We start from the raw sequence: 20,616 nt of genomic DNA on the forward strand, positions 1-20,616 counted from the left end.
GAAGGGCACTGAGGTGAGGACGTTTCTCGGGGAAGGAAACTGGGGCGCGGATGAGCTGTGAAAGGATATTGACGTCCCGAGGTGTTTCTTTCAGGTTGAAAGGAAGCAGCATGAGCACTCTTGGTGTACCACCCCACAGCCACTGCTGTATAAATGCTTTCCTTGCCTTTCCCTACCCTGACTGCTGCTTCCCCTCAAGAAAGGAGATGTCAAGGGTCAGTCCCCTGCCAGTTCAGAGGACAGAGATCTCATGTTCATATTAGAGGACTGTATCAATATCATTCCTTTACCCTAATCTACTTCTCTCTTATACTACGTTATTCTTTCTTCACCAGTGTGTCTAAACCCATATACTGCCATTACTTCAATACCAAGCCCTAGGATGCAAAAATATACCAAACCAGTTCAATCCTGATTTCAACATTGAAGCATTTTATGGTGTTGAGACAAGTGAGTCAGTTTTTCACATGGTAACACACTGAGCCCTGGCAGCCCGGAGGCAGCTAGCAGGAATGAGGGGTGGCTCTGGGGCTCTACTCTGAGAGCTGCTGCTGTCACCCCAAATGTATGAGAAGTGTGTCACACCAACAGCAATGCTGACACCAGTCTGACTCTCCTCTCGCGCCTGGTGCTGCTGCTCGCTCACGGGAGCTTACGAGGCAATTGGTCCATGTGGGAACTGGAGTCGGTCAGTCCCCTCTGTACAGGGGCAACCTGACAAAGGAGCACTGGCACTGCCCCTCCCTGGGGGGCTGCAGGATGAGAGTGGGGGCCTTGGCACCACAACCACCTTTCCTTTCACCCACAGTCTTTTCTCCTGGGTATCACTACTGATACACACTCAGTCCTGGGGGGGCTGGGCTTGAAGGCCATGGGAGTCATTTTCCAGAGAAGGGCAACCAAGTGGAAGACTGTGGCCCAGCTTTTTTCTTTATGTGCAGCTCTTCTGGCTCTTCCATTCCATTTCCATTCACTTCTGTTGGGTTTTGCTTCTGCTTGGTATCTCCCCTGGCAACTGCAGCATTTTCCAAGCATCCCAGGGCTGGTTTGGTATGAGAAGTCCTGAACAAATCCCACCGTGAGCTATCACCCTACATGTCTTTTATGGCAGTCTCTCTCTCTGGGGAAGTCAAACTTTTTTTCTATGTGTTTTAATTTAATGATCCTCACATTGCAATTTCAACATATCGCCTTCTCTGACAGATATGCCATCACTTTGATTTACACAAGTATGCCTCTCCTTACATAGAGGAGGAAATGAGAAAGTAATGGTCATATTTCAAAACCACCTACAGTGCAGGTGACATAAAATCTTATCTGACAATTATATTTGAAGGTAGAAATATAACTGAAATCACTTTAGTATTTAGCAGTTGACCAACATCAGATTACACAGCAAGCATTTTAATGTAAGGAGGTATGCAGGCTGCAATATTTAAGTTTCTCGGCCCCACTGTGGGCTGTTTAACACTACCATAGCACAACTGAAAATTTGGTCCAAAAGGCCCCAGGAAACTATACATTCTTTAATGTAGCCCTTCTCCATTCTTATCAGGGCCCTGAGGGCACAAATGTCTTAATGGCCCTGCCCAGCCCCACACCCCTGGGCCCAGGACCTTCATTTCAGCTCAGCACGGGGCCGTCAGTCCCTGCCCAGGCCATGCTGGGGCTGGGGGGGAGCCCCCACAGTCCCAGTCCCATCCCCAAGGGAGCCACGCCATTCGTGCTGCGCCCTGACAAATCTTCTTTTGCCTTTTTCTACTAGTGCATGCTCCTGTACAAATATTTAGCAAACGTGAAATTGCTACAAAATGGTATTGACACAGGTATAATATGATGGGCCCATAGTCAAGAACACAAACTGCGAGTGGTGCAATGGGCCCTGTGAGAAATCTTTATCTGTAGAGTTTGGCCAAGGAGAAGCTTCAGTGTCAGCACCCGCCAGCCCCAGCCTGAACTGGGACAACCAAAGCGAAGACTTTGGTTCTTGGTTTTCCCTTGTTTGCACAGCAGCACAGCTCGCTCTCTGCTTCATACACTTTTGTTTCTCTTAACTTTATTTCGAAGACTGAGAGAAGTCTAATACAAACGGAAGATGCTGTTTAATGTGAGGAACTTCTTCAGTATTGCAGAACTAACAGGGACCAGCAAGCGGCTGCTGCGACAGTTTTGGTAAGCTTATCCTGTAGTTTTGTCTGGCATTAAGTGACGCTTAGTAAGAAACCTGGAGTCAAAAGGAGCCGAATCCTGTGAAGGAGTGAGTGTTTTTGAGAAAGGCACTTTTTTTTCCACATTTTTAGTGCCCTTTTGCCTCCCAAGACAGTGAGGGAGGCAAGACTGCATCTTTGGGAGTCTGGAGGATTTTCCCTTTTTGTGTTTATGAAATGCTGTTAATTCTTTCTGAGGGATTTAGCAGCAAAGTCAAGAAGGAATGTTTCTTCTTGAGATCAGTTTATGCTGAAGGTAGAGTAATCAATAAATAACTATCTGAATAAAGTACAGGAAATTCCAACACATTTAAACAGTTATCATGGCTAATATGGGGGGGAAATTCTCTCCTTGAAGCTGCAAGGTGAATCTCTGCCTCAGTATTTTTTTTGTATCTATATACACTGAAGGTGTGCAGGAAAAGCATGATGTGATATGAGGTTCAAAGTTAACCACGTAGACCTGGCTCTGTGACTTGGCTTTGGGTCCGTCCTTCATCTGCATAGACATGCCTGTCCACCATGCCTTCAGAAAAGTACCTGTAGGGCTGTGTTTCAATAAGCTGCTTCTCATGCTCATCACATCTCCAGAATCAGGTTAAAATTAAAGACTTGAAACTTAATTCCACGTCTTCCTATGCTTTTATGTCTATGTCAATAAGAATAACATTAACAGTGTTATGTAACAAATTACTAGTGCTGGAAAACTATATATGGGAATTTCACATTCACAGGAATCCTAGTATGCAATAAGTAATTTTTATTTATCATTTCTACATTACACCAGATGAAAAACAAATGTTTTCCAATTTCTGTGATTTATATGCTACAATTTTAAAGTGGTCCTGAAGCCTGGGTGATAATTTTTTAATCTATTTTGGATTTTCACTGCTGGCAGTTGGTGGGAACTTTCTCTGATTAGCAGAGATGATAGAAAAGCAAGTTTGGAAAACTACTGCAGTGAAGCTGGTTTTCCAATAAAGTCATACAATTTACTAAGCTGCCCACAAAATGTTGTTTATTATTTTTAGGTTTTTTTTTTTTAACATTATATCATAACATTGACATAAGGTATCACCACTGTCTATAAGCATTACAAGTTAAACACACTGTGATTGATATTGCAGGATAACCTGATATCTATCAGTCTGTGCTAGTAGTCCAAAGTAATTGCTGTCCTGTCTCAGAAAGGAATAAGCCAACTGCTTGACCTTGCAATTCTGCCTGTTACATTTTAACTTTGGCATGTTGTCTTACGCTCCTTCTCTGGAATTTATCTGTCCAGTTCTGCTTGTCTTTTGGAGGACATGGACAACAGAAACACATCTCTTGAAGGTCATAGCAATAAAACAGAATTATCATGGGTCAGGAGCAGACCTCTAGTCCAACTTTCTGCTTGTAGCCTGACAGCAGCATATGAGGTCAGCTATGTCTTTGCTTAGCCACGTCTTGAAAATCTCCAAGGATAGTAATTGCAAATCCTCTCTGGGTAACCAATTTTAGTGCTTTACTACCTAGTAGTGGAGAAATTGTTGGTGGATATTTCTCAGTCCACTTCTCAATCGTGCCAAGTGGTGAAATAAGACCAATGAGCAAAAGTTCTTGCTTGGCAGGTTGAGATTAGACATAACTCCCTGAAAGGAATCATAGGCTGCAATTAGAAACTCGAGGAGCAGCACCAGAGCTGCCCTGGAAACAATGGAGAGAAGGAGAATAGAGTGACCAAGCAGCAAGCAATTGCATAGATTTTAAAACAGGACACATATTTTTTGTTCCCCCAAGCTGGATAGAGTAGAAAATTTCTGTTCTGAAAAAAAAATAATAATAACAATAATAGCTATAATAATAACAACAACAATAACAATAATAATAAAGTGACAGTTATGAAACTAATTTCCTTCAGGATATACACATTGACATTTGAACCAATCCCATGAATATCAACTAAGAGCCTTGGTATTCAAGGCTGGATTTCAGTAGCTTATCTTGGTAGGCTCTTTTTCATGCTATGGTGGAAGCTACCTGACCCATGAATGCCCAGCCTTTCTTATAAGGTTGAGTATATTCTATTCTGCAGCTGTTAAATATAGAAGTACAAGAAATAATTTTGCTAGATCTGCAACACCCACTTAAAATTTAAAAATGGGGCATTTGGGTGCTTCCTGTTTCTAAGTTTTTCACCTCAGCTTGGAGGCAAGCATGGGGACAGAGGGATAACACTTACAGCAAAATATGTAACTTTATTTTAGTAATGATTGTAATGCTATGAATATTAGTCTTTATGGATTTGAAATGTGCATTATTATTTTAAATGGTACTGCCACAAATATTTGTTACTTAAGTCACACATACAGTTTAGATTGTATTTCACTTAAGAATCAATTTTCAGAGACACTCAAAGAAAATACACGGGCAACATTACTCTAAAGTTAGAAAACAATAAATCTACTCCTTTATCTGCATGGTGTTACAGGGAAGTCCAGCCGTCCTGCAGTTTGTGGGCCTGTGCAGAGTCCAGACTCTGATGGTGCACATTGACGGGAATCTTTGCGGTGCTTGGTGCTTAGCTTAGTGGTGGATCCTCTGGCAGTCTGCATAATCTCTGGAACACATTGCCCTGATATATGACAGCATATACTGAGTTCCAGGAATATTAATCTGCAGGGCACCTGCATGGGCTACTTCTTCATATATTCTTGGTGTTTCTGCTGTTACACACAATCCTTTTAACTGTGAAAAAAGTGTTCTTAGTAATGGCAATGCTATAATGTATATTTAAAGCACTTCTAAGGTGTCCATAAAGAAAACACACAACATTTAGATATCTTCAGTTAAAAAAAAAAAATTTGCTACTTGATTTGAAAAGTCATGTAATTTGTGCTGTGATGTCAAATGGACAGTAATAATGTGTGGTACCATTCCCTTAAGAGCTGCTCTCTTCTTCCAGTTTCAGTTGGAGCCTATGCCACAAAATTCTTCATAAAAAGTCTTTCCCTCCAGATTTAAGTAATATAACACCAAAATCTTTAGAAGTTATAGTAGGCCTATCCACTACCAGGGCTTTTTTCCATTGAATTTAACAGAGGAATAAACAGAAATTCTATTTTTTTCACCCTGAATTATCCTAGCCATGGGCTCCAGGGCTTAGCAATTGGTAGGTGCTGTAAGTGAGCCTGGCGTCAAAGATAAGCTAAAGGGAAGCCTGCTTGGAAATACAAAAGTGGTAGCTGCACTCAGTCCATTTGTTTGCATTGCTTTGGTCTATATTTCATCAGATCAGTCTAAAAATTCTGCCTTTATTTAAAAAGACATGTTTAGATTGTATCTACCCAAACCTTAGCAAGAGTACAGTGCAGGCTGTGTTATGCTAAGGAGGGCTGTAGAAACAGTGCCAGAGAAGGGGCTAAACTGCCACTCTCCTGTATTAATCTGAAGCCTGTAGAAACATGGGCTTGGGCATGGCTTTTATTAAGACACCTTGTCTAATCTAGAGGAAATTTCATCGTGGAACTTCTGTGGGTGATTATCAATTTCATGTGATTCTAAAGTGGTAAATCTGGCTGGAGGCCAGAGCACGCTGAATAAATACACTGCACATACCCAGAACATCTCTCGGGTGGTAGGAGAAGGACCAGAGCACATGGCTAATTTGTTGGGGTTTTTTATCCTCTTCCCCAGTGTAATCAAGAGATTTTATACATATTTATAGAAATGCCACCATTTGTATCGGTGGAAGTAGAGCATGGCAAGTGTCTACTCATCCACAAAGCTCAAAGGAGGGAAAAAGAGCACCAGGATCCATGCCTCATATTCTATGCTCCCAAAGGGCAGCTTTGAAATCTATGCATAAGGCATTTTACAAAGCCCTGAATGGCTTTATGCGTTCGGGTTTATTTGATTAGGCAGCATGCAGTCAAGTCATATGCATATTGGAAGGCAAAAGAAACTACCATCTAATGTGCAGTTTATAATGCAATTTGAGACACTGTTACGGTGGTAATCAATATAGTACATAGTGGCATGTTGTGTCTGTCTGACAGTAAAAGTTATTTAAACTAATTAATGCAGTCTATCAAGCTGATCCAGCTGAGTCAAATGGGGGGAGTGGGAGAGATTTCATCTGCTTGCTCATTGGATTTAGCATGAATACAATTTAGTGTCGAAAGACAAAAAGTGTATATTTTTTTGCTCTTTTGACACAGGTATGGGCCATCAGCTCAAATGAATGTTCATCTGAAAGGTCGTGACCTCCTTAGTCTACAGAACTACACAGCAGATGAGCTGAAGTATTTGCTGTGGATGGCCTTGGATTTGAAAGAAAGGATAAAGCACAAAGGAGAGGTAAAACGCTTTAACTGTCATTTAGGTCACTCAGATATTGAAATAAATATTGTTCTGAAGAGTATTAGGAATGAGCCATTCAGCTGTCTTTTCCTAAACAACATCACCTGAGCTCTTAAGTACTGTAAATCATGTGCTACAAATCAAAGAGCCTTCCTGTAAAGTGTTCAGAGATATTCTTTAAATACTTGAGAGGACTTTGCAAGTGAAAAGGTTAAACAGCTTTGCACAGTTTACTCCCTGTTGTAGGCTGATGCCATCCATCGACACATAGTATACATGCAGTACTAAATGTAGGAAATGGAAGGTGCTTCCCTGCACAGGATTAAATTAGTATCAAAGTTCTCCTCAATGCTAGCTCAAATTGAGTGGAAAAATGCAGTTGCTTTTTGCCCCTTGTATAACTTCTTTCCCTTTAGCCTTTCCACTGCTAACAAATTCCTTGAAGGACAGGAGAACAAAGTTACAGTTAAAAAAACACCTGTGTATCTTTTCTAATGCTGAATTAAAATGTGAAGGAAGTATTTCACACTGTAAAGTGTATAATGACTATAAAATTGAAATGCCTTCAATTTTCATGTTCCAGTATTTGCCTCTGATGCAAGGAAAATCTTTGGCCATGATTTTTGAGAAGAGAAGCACAAGAACAAGATTATCTGCAGAAACAGGTAGGTCAGAGCAAAGGTACAGTTAGATTTTATATGAAATTGTATACTGTGAGTAGGCACTGAAAAACACTGCATAATTTTGTATTTAGCAATTTCTACTCAGGAGAAACCTAAAGTTTAAAGGCAAAATTAGGAAAAGAATGGTAGCTAATTGTGTTTCATCTTGCATATTCATGTCACAATCACATCGCTTTGGTCACTGAAATTTCACCAGATCACTCCAAAATATGTTAGATGAGAAATAAAGCACTGGGCAGAAGTAAGCATTTCTGGTGTAAGCTCATAGTTGTACTGACAAGATGCACATTTCCTAACACCTATTTTAGTAAGCAACACAAATTTAATTCTGTGCAAGCTCTAATAAGTATTTTTCTAATGCATTATGCATTACCGTTGTCACATTTCAGCGTATGTATTTAGGCTGGGAATCATAATAATGCCTTGATATAAATTAGGGAAAAAAAAGAATTTAACATGATTACCTGCAGGGGAAGATAAGTTGATGGAGACTCCGGGGTATTAGCCTAATAAGATCAGGCACTGGAACATTATTCTTTTAGGATACAGTCCTGCAAACACTGAAACATACATATCTTTATTTACCAGGTAATTGTTCTGAAGTCAATGGGACTGCTGAAATAAATCATTCACGTGTTTGCATGTTAGCAAGGAATAACTATGAATTGGTGACACATCAAGGAAGGAGAAGCTTGCCCTTCTCACATTTAAGTTGACCCAGCATCCCTTAGACTGACTTCTCCCTAGTGAAGGGACAGGAAACTTGTTGAGTATTCACATTTTTTGACAAGATGTAAGGGAGAAGGTAAAAATAATGGAATGAAGAAGCAGATATGTTAACTGAAAATATTTCTGAATTTGCCTTTGTATCCTCTGGCATGGCTATTTATCTACTGATCCTTCTTTTTATGTAGACTTGTTGCTTTCTGTTTTCTCCAGATAAGCAGGACTTATGAATGGGTTTCTCTTGTGCATTCCCTCTCTGTGAAGACCACCCACTTTTTAATTCCAGAGTTTTTAGTCCAGTTTTAGTTGCCTGCCATACTGGTACCTGGGCAGGTAATGACAAATTCTCTGAATTTGTTCATCCTTCATGTTTCTGTATTCTGAGGGAAGCACTATTTAGTCCTTCATGTTTGAAGGCTTGTGTAAAGGGGAAGCTCAGGAAGGATCAAATGAATTAACTTAAGGATGGGAATTAATGCACATAAATTCATCCAAGAGGGATTAAGTTCCGGTGAAATAAGACCAATTTATTTCTGAGTGAGAGCTTCCACAAGGGATTTTAATGCAGTTTAACTTCTGTGCATTAATTTTACACCTTCAGTTAATTGGTCTTAGGTCCCCTAAACCTAAGACTGTTTCATAAGGGAGACTTGAGTTTTTTCTGTCCATGGAAACTCAGCTGGAAGTCCATGGAAACTTCAGACATGGAAGTCCATGGAAACTTCAGCTGCTTTTTAACATACATGACTCCTCCTTTGGAATTTCTGTCTCTAAACAAATGTGGGGTCACGTGTGTTCCATTTAGCTAAATAAGCAAATTTAATACCAATTTTCTAATGTCCAGTGAAAGTGGAAATTGAAGTGGATTGGAGTGTTTATTTATAAAATACTTGAATTGTCCCAAATGGAATTTCCCACGAGTTGCACCTTCAATATCTTGAAAGAGGTCATTTGTGGGACAAGGTTCTGTTGATGAGATTTATCTAAACAAACTTTGCAGCTCTCGGGAACAACTAGCTGAAAATCAATGGGTTTCATTATAAAGGAGTAGAGGCTTGGAAAGCACTGATTACAAAATCTGCTCTGTGCAGAGTGTAGGAGATTGTTGCCATATATTAACACCATGGAAGTATTTTCAAAAGTCCTGCTGTCCCTGTGCCTGTAAAGAACACGATTACTGAAAAATAAATAAACAGAATCACAGAATGGTTGAGGTTGGAAGGAACCTCTGGAGGTCATCTGGTCCAATCCTCCTGCTCAAGGAGGGCCACCTAGAGCCAGTTACCCAGGACCATGTCCAGAAGGCTTTTGAATAGCTCCAAGAACGGAGACTCCACAATCTTCTGGGGCAACCTGTGCCAGTGCTCAATCACCCTTTCAGTAAAAAAGTGTTTCCTGATGTTCAGAGGGAGCCTCCCATGTTTCAGTTTGTGCCTACTGCACCACTGAAAAGCACCTGGCTCCATCTTCTTTGCACCCTCCCTTCAGGTATTTATATAAATTAGTAAGATTCCCTCTGAGCTTTCTCTTCTATAGGCTATACAGTTCCAGCTCTCAGCCTTTTCTTATATGAAAGATGCTCCAGTCACTTAGTCATCTTTGTGGCCCTTTGTTAACATGGACATACTGACTCTTTCCTGTATGTCCATGTCTGTCTCATACTGAAGAGCCCAGAACTGGACACTCCAGTTATGGCCTCACCAGTGCTGAATAAAGGGAAAGGATCTCCTCCCTCCACCTCCTGTTAATACTTTGTGTATTGCGGCACAGGATACCATTTGCTACCTTTAGCCAGAAAGGCACATTGCTGGCTCATGTTCAACTTGGTGTCCACCAGGACCCCCAGGTTCTTTTCTGCCAAGCTGCTTCCTAGCTGGATGACCCTCATCATGTACTGGTGCATGGGGGGTTGTTCTTCATCCGGTGCAGGACTTTGTACTTCTTGTGCTGAACTTCATGAGGTTCCCATCAGCCGACGTTTCTCCAGACTGTCAAAGTCCCTCTGGATGGCAACAGAAGCCTCTGGGGTATCAGCCACTCCTCCCAGTTTTGTGTCATCAGCAAACTTGCTGAAAGCACACTCTGCCCCATCATCCAGATCATTAATGAAGATGCTAAACAGGGCTGGACCCAGTATTGACCCCTGGGGTGCAACGCTAGCCACTGTCCTCCAACTAGACTTAACGCTGCAAATCACCAGCCTTTGGGCCTGGCCAGTTCTCAACCCACCTCACTGTCTGCTCGTCCAGCCCATGCATAGACAGCTCATCTGTGAGGATCTTATGGGAGACATTGTCAAGGGCCATAATGAAGTTCAGGTAGACAGTACCCACTGCTGTCCCCTCATCTAGCAGGCCAGTCATTTCATTATAGAAGTTTATCAAGTTGGTCAAGCATGCCTTCCTCTTGGTGAAGCCGTGCTGACTGCTCCTGATGATTTTCTTGTCCTTAATCTTCCTGGAATTGGTGTTCAGGATTATCTGCTCCACCGCCTTTCCAGGAATTGAGATGAGTCTGACTGGCCTGTAATTCCCTGGGTCCTCCTTCATGCCCTTCTTGAAGATAGGGGTGACACTTGCTTTCCTCCAGTCTTTGAAAAATTCTCTCAGTTGTCAAGATTATAAAAACATTAATTTATAATGCATTGTAAAACATCAGTTGACAACTGTGTCTTTTCCAACATGCTATGCTTCTAATCTGTTTTATTCTAATGATATTGCAACTGTACTGAATAATGTACAGCTCTGTGTGGCATAATTCATCTCCCCTTTACTCTCTTGAACAAATATGATCTTGTCCTAATTTCTGAAGCCCATATTTTTTTACCATTTGTAAGAGTAGCAGTGATGTTGTAAGTTTAATGAAGAGCTACAAGTAACTTCCATCGGGTATTGGCAAAGTAAATCCAGTTTTGTGGAGCCTACTAGATTTATTGCTATCACTGGCTATTGTATTGGAAAATGTGACATCTCTGCTATTATACTGGAAATTGTCATCTTTTTGCAGTCAGAATCCCATACCCATTCTGCGTAAAATCTTGTGCACCTTTTGAAAACAAAGGTATTCCACATGGTCATATATTACTTGTAAAATAAACACTCAGGCATGGCATAAAGGTGAATGCCCTCTTTTTGTTATAACTTTGGTGTAAAACATTCTGATTGTCACTGTTGCTTTTAAAACATACAGCTGCAGTTATGTTTTAGTGAACAAGTCATAAATAAACACAGACACCGAATGCAGACACTATGTCACAGGGTAGAAATGGAGAGGAAACAATACAGACAGAAAAGCTCTGTATACCTTCTTTTGTTGTGCACTGGAATATACAAGGCCTTAACAGCTTTACAGAGGTTCACTGCCACTGGCTTTAGTGGAATTAGTCCCAGCTCACTCCTCTTACACAGCAGGCAGAGAGGAACATGGTGTCTGTGCCTGAAGATTACTACATACAGTCACAGAAATAGTTCCACCACTTTTTATGGTCTAATGTAGTGGGGTTGGTATTACATGGCAGCAATACAGAGTCTGTTAAAATGGTTAGTATTATTTAGGTTGGACATGCTACAGAGGGGAAAAGAGTATTCTTTTAGCATACTCTCCACTTAGAGAGGTAACTTTAAAAAACTGCTTATCATATTATAACTTCTTATTATACTCCTGTCATTGCTGCCTAGAAGAGTTCTTTGTTATCAGTCTAAACTGAAAATACTTTCTAGATTGTAAGTCCTGGCAGGCAGAGAGGAAACTAACTAATCCAAATCCAGATGTCTTGAAATTTAAAGAAGGTTCCTTTGAGTTTGAGAAGGTGGCTGTGTATGTCTCCTGGTGACAGCAGGGCAGCCCCACAACCATGTATCCAACGTGGGAACTAGAGGATTCACTTTGACCCACTTACTTATCCAGTGTAGCAGGGATAGGCTGGAATGGAGAGTTAACCTATGTCTGTACAACCACCAGCATTCCTGTCCTACGTGACAGAGTTTGCATAAGTGGGCTCAATAATGTGCCACATCCTGAGGCATAAAACTCTAAATTTTTGAAAATGAATGGTAGTAAGAACTGTAGACATGATACAATAATCCGTTCTGGCTCTGCTCTATGAAGATTTAATACAATTTGTTGAAGATACCAAGATTCATAGAAACACTTAGGATGTGGCTTTGGATATGACCAGCTTGTGACAACAAAGACAGATCTTCCAGTTTAACACACCACTCCAGTGTACATTTATTTGCTGAATTGGTGCTTGCATATCTTCGAAGTCATCATTTTTTTCTTTCTACTTGTAGTCTGGATGAAAGAATCTGAAGCAAATATTCTGTCTCTGCAACTATATACAAAGCTGGAGCACAGAGCTCCTGTATTTCCAGATGGAAAGTTTTGGATGGAAATATGTTCCCAGGTCCTGCACAGATGGCCAGTTCACGAACAGAAAGCCCGACACATTAGGACTCTGCTATGTACACAGATTCCAGGTGGTAGCTCCAACTTGGCTGCCTGACGTTGCTCAATTCTGAATAAATGGCTAGATTCCTCTTTTTCTACCTGGACATCATTTATAGAAAATAGAACGTGTCCAGGGGAGCCTGCCTGGACTGTGAAACCTCTACGAAAGTCCATGCGTTTAGAAGCCTAAAATGCAGAGCTGCTGTATTGTGTGGAACTTGTGGGGATAAATCATTGGCATAATTGTATAGGACTTTGAAAAAAAACACAAGAAGCTGGACAGGAAAAATTACTACAAATGACATTTCACCCTTGAGGTCTTGACTTTAAAACTTGCATTGAATAGGTAGGCTGTAATGTCTAGGTAACAGTTTGCATACACATTACCATAAATACAGTGTTTGTGTCTGAGCTGCAGAGAGGAGGAGAAAGTATTTGAGGAAACGTAAACAGTTTCCTTCCTGCCTTAATACAAAAATGCTTCTGAATAACCAGAAAGGAGGGCAAAGCAACCAGCAAATGTATAGTGCTTTTCTAACAGCAAAAGGTAATAGTAGAATAAGTGATGCTTCATTCTTAAAAGTATGCTGCGTCTGACTCTAATCTTCTTGAGATTTGCAGTAATCCTTGATGACAAAGGGAAACTAAAATAAGGCCCATTCAATAAAATGAGTATATACCAACTGGACAAAGCAGAGATTTGACTTTCATGTGGTATCTGAGACATCATTATTTTTAATCTGACTTTTAAGGAAATTGAGGCAGTCAAAAGGCAATGATTTTCCAGTATTATTTTTATCTGTTGCATTTTAAAGTCTAGAGACTGTCTGAACTGATGCAAAGTAGAAGACCTCACCTCAACCTTGCTGCCTGCATGGGATGGAAGTTATTAAGAGCTGCTCTGTGTTAGCAGCTCAGTTGTGGGATCCTGGCTGCTGCCTGAACCTAGTTGCTTGGTTTTACCTATAAAAGGTTTCAGTGTTCACTCCTGGTTTAATCCTTTCTTGAAGAGTAGCTGTGGGATCAACTTTTTAATCTTTGACAGGACTGTACAAACATCATGTTGAAGCTGCAATCCTGGAGATGTCTGCAGTGCCATCTAATGACTACAAGTAGCCCAAGCAGCTTTTAACTTTTTTTTTTTTTTTTCCTGTCTGTTTTCCCCCCTTTTCTTTTTAACAGCACAAAATCCTTTAGCACCTCCAAGAGATCACAGTTTTGTAGAGAAGCGGGGGTCTCTGCTCTTCCATGATGTATTCAAATTTTTTCTTTCTGTCAATAAAAATAAGATGGGCTTTCTTCTAGATTTCTGTCACAATAAAAGGCTTACTCCCGCACAGTGTTGTCTCAACAAGGTTGGTTTGTCCACACTGAGATTTTCTGGAAATTTCCTCCATCATGGATATTAGTGACAGGGCAAGATCTCTCTGACAATTCCTCTAATAGAAGGGACTTATTCCTATGCAGAAAATCTTCCCCACTGCACAGAAAATGCCTTACAGGGCTACCTACAGCCCAGCTCAAATCTTACACTTTGTATGTCAGAAGTTGTAGGACCCTGTGTCCTGTGCTAGGCTTATGCTAAAACATTTGTGACGGTTCATAAAACAGCACCCCCCCCCCAGGCCCCATCCTCCCAACATGTGGTCATGGTGGACTTTACACTGAGATTCAGAAGAGAGAAGCTTTAGGCTTAAACGAGGCAAAGGCAAGGATACTCAAGTGTTTTCTTCCCTGTCTGTGTCAACTCGTTGCTTGTGGTAGCTTTCTAGTGGTGGTGCAACATAAATATGGCAGGACAGAACCTAATAATTGCCCTTAGTATGTAATTTGTCTTTATCCAAAATACTGCCCAGACACCTTTTAAGTTCCCCAAAGTGTTTGATGTTCTTAAATGATGCTCAGGTCTTTCCACAGTTTCCTGTGTTCCACAGTTTCCTGTGTTCCACAGTTTCAGGAATGGATTTAATTCTTCAGACCTCATCCATCCAGTTCCTTGGCTCACCTTGTAAATTCATAACTGTTGCAGGGTGGAGGGACGCTGGCAGTGCCCAAGATCTTTTGTCTGTCACATTATAATTTTTAAGGCACTTGGTCATTTGTGACCAAGCTCAAGTTTGTTATAGTGTATGAGGAGACTTAGGGTTTTCTATCTGAGTGACTATACTTGAAGCTTCTTTCAAGGATGTGGAATTACACCTAGTGACTCAGATGGCCCTTCTAGGATGCTAAGTCCCTTGAAGTAGAAATTCAGCATGATGAATGGAATACCCAGCTCTTAACGGGGAGCCACAGTGATGTTTTTGGCAATATGTAGCCTTGCAGCTTGAATGACTGTTCCTATAAGCACGGATCAGAACTCATGCCTAAGGATTCCAGCAGAGCATTTGAAGGATTTTATTCCAAAATACATTTATTTGTGTCTTGTGTGTCAGATTTGAAGTGTTTGAAATATTTGGATGCCCTGCTGAGTTTTACTTTTATTGCTGTAAATATCTTTTACATTAACAAGATTTTGAATCTTGGCTGTAAAGATGAGGTGCTGGTATTTAATTTATTTTATTTGTCCTCACTGTAGGATTTGCTCTCCTTGGAGGACATCCTTCCTTCCTTACAAAACAAGACATACATCTGGGCACTAATGAGAGTCTTATAGATACAGCAAGGTTGGTAAAATGTCACTTGATCGATCACTATGTATTTGGTAGTTGATCAGGCTGAAACCTATCTTCCAGAACTCTGGAAGCTAATATTTTCTTTCTGGAAAATGTCAGCAGGCACTCCAGATTTCTTAAATATTTACAGATCAGCTCACAGAATCTGTAGTTCAGTACACAATCGTTCCATCCACTCTAACTCTCCAAAACATCTCACAGCGAGAAATATTTTTATCGAATTTGGCATGTAGGGTGCTAATGAGAGTTACAGTCACACAAATGGAAACATTTTATGAACCTCAGTAGCATAGCTCCACTGATGATAGCACATATATTCAAACAAAACTAGAACCTTCTGGTTTTATTGCTTCTTATGTAACTAGAAGTACAGCTGACTGGCAAATCAAAAAGCAAAGACTTTATTTATCCTAATTAGGCCAGCTGCTGGTGGCCCTTAGTCTATCTGCAGTGACAGGGTCACACTGAAGGCCACTCTGATCCCCCTGTTTCAGCTTAACCAACAATTTGCAGTCGGTTTCTGATTTCACGTGCCCTCCTTCACAGCTGTACCCACTGTCAGGACTGCTGTGGAGGCTGGGCTATGGCACTGTTCTCTTACTGGCACCCTTGGAAGATCTTAATTATGCTCAGTCCCACATGCATGCAGGATTGGGTAGATAACAGCCTATTCACATTGCCACAGCAGGGAAGAACTGAGTGGATTCCTTCCGATGTTGCAGGAAGTAAGCAGAACATGAGGTTACCTTTTGGAAGTAGGAAGAACATGAGGTTACCTTTTGCAGGTGCTCTTACTGTTTTTCATAGCACTCCACATATTAAAGACTCATCCAGCCTCAGTATTGTGCTGCTTTCTAGGGAGCACTTTTGCAGCCTAAGGTTGATTCAGTCAGGCTCAGCTGTTGGAAGGTTAGTAGTGTCCGAAAGCTCTTTTTTATTCTAGTGAAAGATACGCAGTGTCATCAGGCTCAATTCAAAATATGCAGTCAGCCAGCTGAGGTTCCATTGCCTCTGCTGTATACTACATTTTTCGCAGTCAGTGGGAGAAATTGTTTGAGAACTGTGTTGCTGTTCTCTCTGTGATGAAATCCAAGGAAAACGTAAGAAAAAGACGAAACATTTGAACATTTTAAATTTTCCTTTCTTGCTTTTAAATACTTAAGTGGAAGACGTATGGGTGTTGATAATAGTCAAACTTTCAGTCTCTTGAGGCTTGAAAGTACTTAGTACTCACTCACTGCTAGTTACATAGCTCTGACAGTATCAAAGTACACTGCAATGATAGTGTTGAAATGTTTCAACAAAAGTGTGTCCCACTGCCTTGCTTTAGTACCTACAAGTTTAAAAGATTCAGAAATTGTGTAAACTTGTGGGCCTACGAAGAGAATAGATTAATCTGGGACTTAAAAGTTGAGTCTGAGGTACATTAGGCCACTGTGTCCAGTACAGCAGAGCTCATAAACTGCCATGGGATTCAAATACATCCCCTCAAAAGAAATTCTTCATACATCATGGGACACAGACCCAGTTTAAGAAGGACAGCTATAGCTTCATCGAAGTGTGCCATTTTGATGCTTTAGATCTCATGCATCACTGCTACAACTCTACTGGCATGAGAGATAGAGGATTTTTCAAGTTTCAATTCCTGCACTGATGTAAATAAGTATTATTCTCCAGGCGTCTTGCCTTTTTTACCATTCTCACTGCACCATTGTAAGCAGAGAGCCTCTCAGCTGAGAAGGGGGAGGAGGAGAGGGTGGCTATAGAGGGTGCAGTAGGAGGGAGATGGGAGGCTGGTGGTGAGAGACTGGGGATCAGGAGACAGAAACTGACATGGTGCACAGGGGTACTGGCACACCAGGCTGGAAAGACAAATATCAGCTATTTACATCAGCTTAAAGGAACTGAAATTGAGAAGGGATGGGTCACACCAGAACAGTGGGCAATGAGTAAAAACATGCAGAGGTGTCAGATTTGGGAAGGAGTGATTTCAGGCTCCAAGACAAAATGATGTGGAAGGATTGCAGTGCCACCAAAGGTGGCAGATGAAGCCAAAGGAAGGATTGATTTACCAGGGCCAATGTGAAATTGCACTGTGGCACTTGTGAATGGGAAGGGAAGGACAAATGGTGAGAGTCTTCAGAGCAGTATGTCAGGGTGCCATGTGGGCTGGTGACTCCTTGGGGACTAGGCAGGCTTGGGTGCCAGGAGGTCAGGCAGGGGCAAGGCCTTGTCAGCCAGCACCCGTCCCCCTGCCCCCAGCCAGGGAGCAGGGCAGCTGGGAGGCAGCTGGATGCAGCAACAGCCCAGGGCACCAGGCACCCCTGAGGGGATGGAGGTGGGCCAAGGCCAGGCTGGGACATCAAGTGGGGGTCCAGGTCAGGATCAGAATGTGCATGGTTGCAAAGCAGCAAGAGATGTGACTCCCAAGAGAAAGGAGTTGGCCCTGATGGAGGCTCCTCGCAGTGCTGTCCGGGAGCCTCCTCTCCCCGCTGGCTTCAGAGTGATGAGGGGTAGCCCTCTGCTGCACTACTGCAAAGTTGGCTCCAAGCCCCAGCAGCCAAACATCCAGGAAGGGGAAGGATGCAGACAGGGCCCTTATGCAATGCTCCCCTACAATAACCTCTCCAAGCACCATCCCACCAGACATGCAGGATTTTTATCCAGGGGCTCTCTGCCATTCAGATGTCAACCCTGCAGGAAATCCAGGTGTGTTCTGATATACAAATGGACATGCCTTCTATAGGACAGTTTTCATTTCTTCTTCCCAAATGGGATAATAAAGGGCCATTAAATCTTTGGTTCATAGTCTCCTGAATGACCTTTGTTTGCATAAGCAAAAGGGAAGAAGAAAGAATAAGCTACAAGAAATAAGACAAAAAGTAGAAGCAAGCAAATCTTCCAGCCATTCTGGAGGAGTACCCATTCTGTGGAGAAAGCTCCACAATACCTACCTTCCCATGCAAGCCTTCAGCCCCACTCTTTTTTGTCACTGCTTGTTCTTCCAGGTCAAGTCTCTATTTATGACCCTGACTAGGGATTTTGCTCCTCTGCTGAGTCACAGCACTCACCTGCTACAGTGGAGTGAAGGTTTTCCCAAGTCCTTACAGAGCCCCATGTGTTCTGCTTCACTCTCACTCTCATTAGCAGAATTATTATTGGCTTTGCATAATCAAGACTGAGCAGTTTGCCCAAAAAAACAACCCGAGTGTTAATTTCTTGGCATTTGTTGTGAATGAAGGATAACATGCTGACCTCATTCAGTTAATGTAAGAACAAAGAAAGAACGTCTGTAGTAGACCCAGAGGGTATATCAAATATTTACAGCCATGTGTCTAGGGCTCTGAAGGCCTTAGAAGTACTTGAGATTGAGACTTAAAGCAGAAGGGGCACAGATCTATAAAAGTTCCAGTTTTTATTGGAATTGCTGCAGGTAAGGGTTGAAAGCACTTCTGCTGTGAACATATTTTTAGTGACTTATTACCTGCTCATAATACAGTTCTTCCATGCCTCGCCAGACATTTACATTTACAGTGACACAGTAGAAAAAAGTTACCACCCATTAAGGAGCTCTAATCCTTTCAGTGCTGTTTAGCATGTCTGATATATTATGTAAAATGAAATATAAGTACTGTATCTATATTTTCCACTGTAGAGCAGTTCCATTGTGCACCATTATAGCTCAGTGGCCATAAGGTTCAGTGACAGCACTGAAGAACTCATAGGGTGATTTTATCAGTCCACTGGCATTATTAGAGGATGAATCTCTACATCTACGGGGAATGGGTTTACTTCTCACCGCTTACTGAGAACAAACACATCCACCACATGCCCCTGTAAGACTATGAATGACAATGAAGCAGTCTTGTCAGAAATTTGAACCTTTTGAATGGATACATACTTTCAAAACAAAACCAAAACTACCTTGGATAGCAATATTCTACCCAAAATATATGCAAATGTCCCATTTTCAAATTCAGAGATCAGCCACACCAAAATGACATACTTCTACTTTTGTTAAATTTTTGATTCCTCAGAGTAAAAATTTCCAGCTTTTCTCTGTAGAAATAAAAGATATTTTGAAAAGAATGATATGCAGCATTCCAATGCACTCATATATTTCCAAGCTCTGGGATTTTGAAGTTTATAGACTCACAGTCTTGCAAAAAGAATGAAAAGAGAAAAGAACCTTGTAGTTAGTGGTAACATAGGAACCCTAAATGAAAAGTCACCTGTGCTTACTCCCCCTCACTTTCCAAAACTTCACCTTTACTAAAGACTCTTATCTAGCCAGGTCTTTTTTCCTATGCAATGCCAGACTTACATGGTTTCCTTTAAGTTGATTTGATTCCAGGAGACTTCATCTCTTCAGGTGAAGTCTATTTTTTTTCTTCTGAGTTCAATTTAGTTTTGATTTCTCAAAGAATAAAACCAATTTCCACCTGGGTTTCCTACTATAAGATATGACATCTAGAAATACTGGCAGAAGGACTGTCTTGAGGTCTAGCTGGTAAGGGCCTAATAATTCTAGTATCTACTTTCAACAGAGTAAGAAGAAAATCCATCAGTTTTCACTAGTTGGCAATCGATTATGACCGAATTTCCTGTGATAGCATACCCTGTAAAGGAACCATCTCCTTTAAATTCTTTAGCAGTCATGTCGAGTGGAAATCAGCTGTTCTGACATCCTAAAAAAAATCTAAGCAAAACGAGCAATTTCCCAGTGTGATTGCCTCTTTTCCTTGGCTGGTGGGACTGGCTGTGTCTTCTTTAGGGTGGACACCTGTTAGATGGGTAACAAAAGGGACCATGCGTCCCATCCCTGATGTCTAGTTTGAAACAGAACAGGTTTTCCAGTCATGTGCTTCAAGCTACATTAAACACATACACACAGAAAAAGAGACTAGAGCTAAGAAAAAATGGCACAGGCAGCAACTGTTCCAATGCCTTGCAATCAGTAAATACCTTGTTCAGTTCCTTCTTTCCACTTGTAGCTGCTCTCGGCAGTCTGCTCTTCAGAGAGAGCTCTACAGGGAATCTTGTAACATTTTATAAGGGTTTTGCTTGTGTGAGAACTGTCTGGTGTCAGTAGAAAATGTTTGTTACTGACTTTATCAGGAGATTTGTCTGTGTAAAGGCTGTGGCATTAACAGCCGTATTTCCACAAGAGGACCTACCAGAATTCTTCATGGCTAACCAGGAAGACAAATACTGCAAGGATTTTTCATACTCTCGTATTCAGTTTCTTCCTCATTTTGTTTTAAGATCCTATTAGAAATAACATGAAAACACACAAAATGCTACTTCGAAGTCAGGCTTCAGGGCCTGATTAAAACAGAGAAATGCAGAGCTCTGATCCATATTTAATTTATCTAAGCATTCAGAGCATACTGAGTATATTATGGTAATCTCTGAGACTTTCACACTGTGGCAAGTGAGGTGAAGGCCAGAGTGGTGCAGCGACTCCCGCATGCCCCTATCCATAAACTGAATATCAAATTTGGGCATTACTTTAATGCTGATACCATGTGT

At 41.3% G+C, this 20,616-nt stretch overlaps 1 protein-coding gene across 1 annotated transcript in view; it reads left to right on the forward strand.

The window, feature by feature from the left end:
* Positions 1-2,095: 2,095 nt before the first annotated feature.
* Positions 2,096-20,616, forward strand: part of OTC (ornithine transcarbamylase) — a 30,593-nt gene continuing 12,072 nt past the window's right edge. The window contains exons 1-4 of the mRNA XM_009972212.3: positions 2,096-2,172; positions 6,410-6,548; positions 7,135-7,216; positions 14,988-15,075. Of these exons, the coding sequence (XP_009970514.3) occupies positions 2,096-2,172; positions 6,410-6,548; positions 7,135-7,216; positions 14,988-15,075 (386 nt within the window). The remainder of the gene's footprint in view (positions 2,173-6,409; positions 6,549-7,134; positions 7,217-14,987; positions 15,076-20,616) is intronic.

Source organism: Tyto alba, unplaced genomic scaffold (assembly GCF_018691265.1).
Source record: "Tyto alba isolate M040663 unplaced genomic scaffold, T.alba_DEE_v4.0 Super-Scaffold_14, whole genome shotgun sequence".
In the NCBI taxonomy this organism is placed as follows: Eukaryota; Metazoa; Chordata; class Aves; order Strigiformes; family Tytonidae; genus Tyto; species Tyto alba.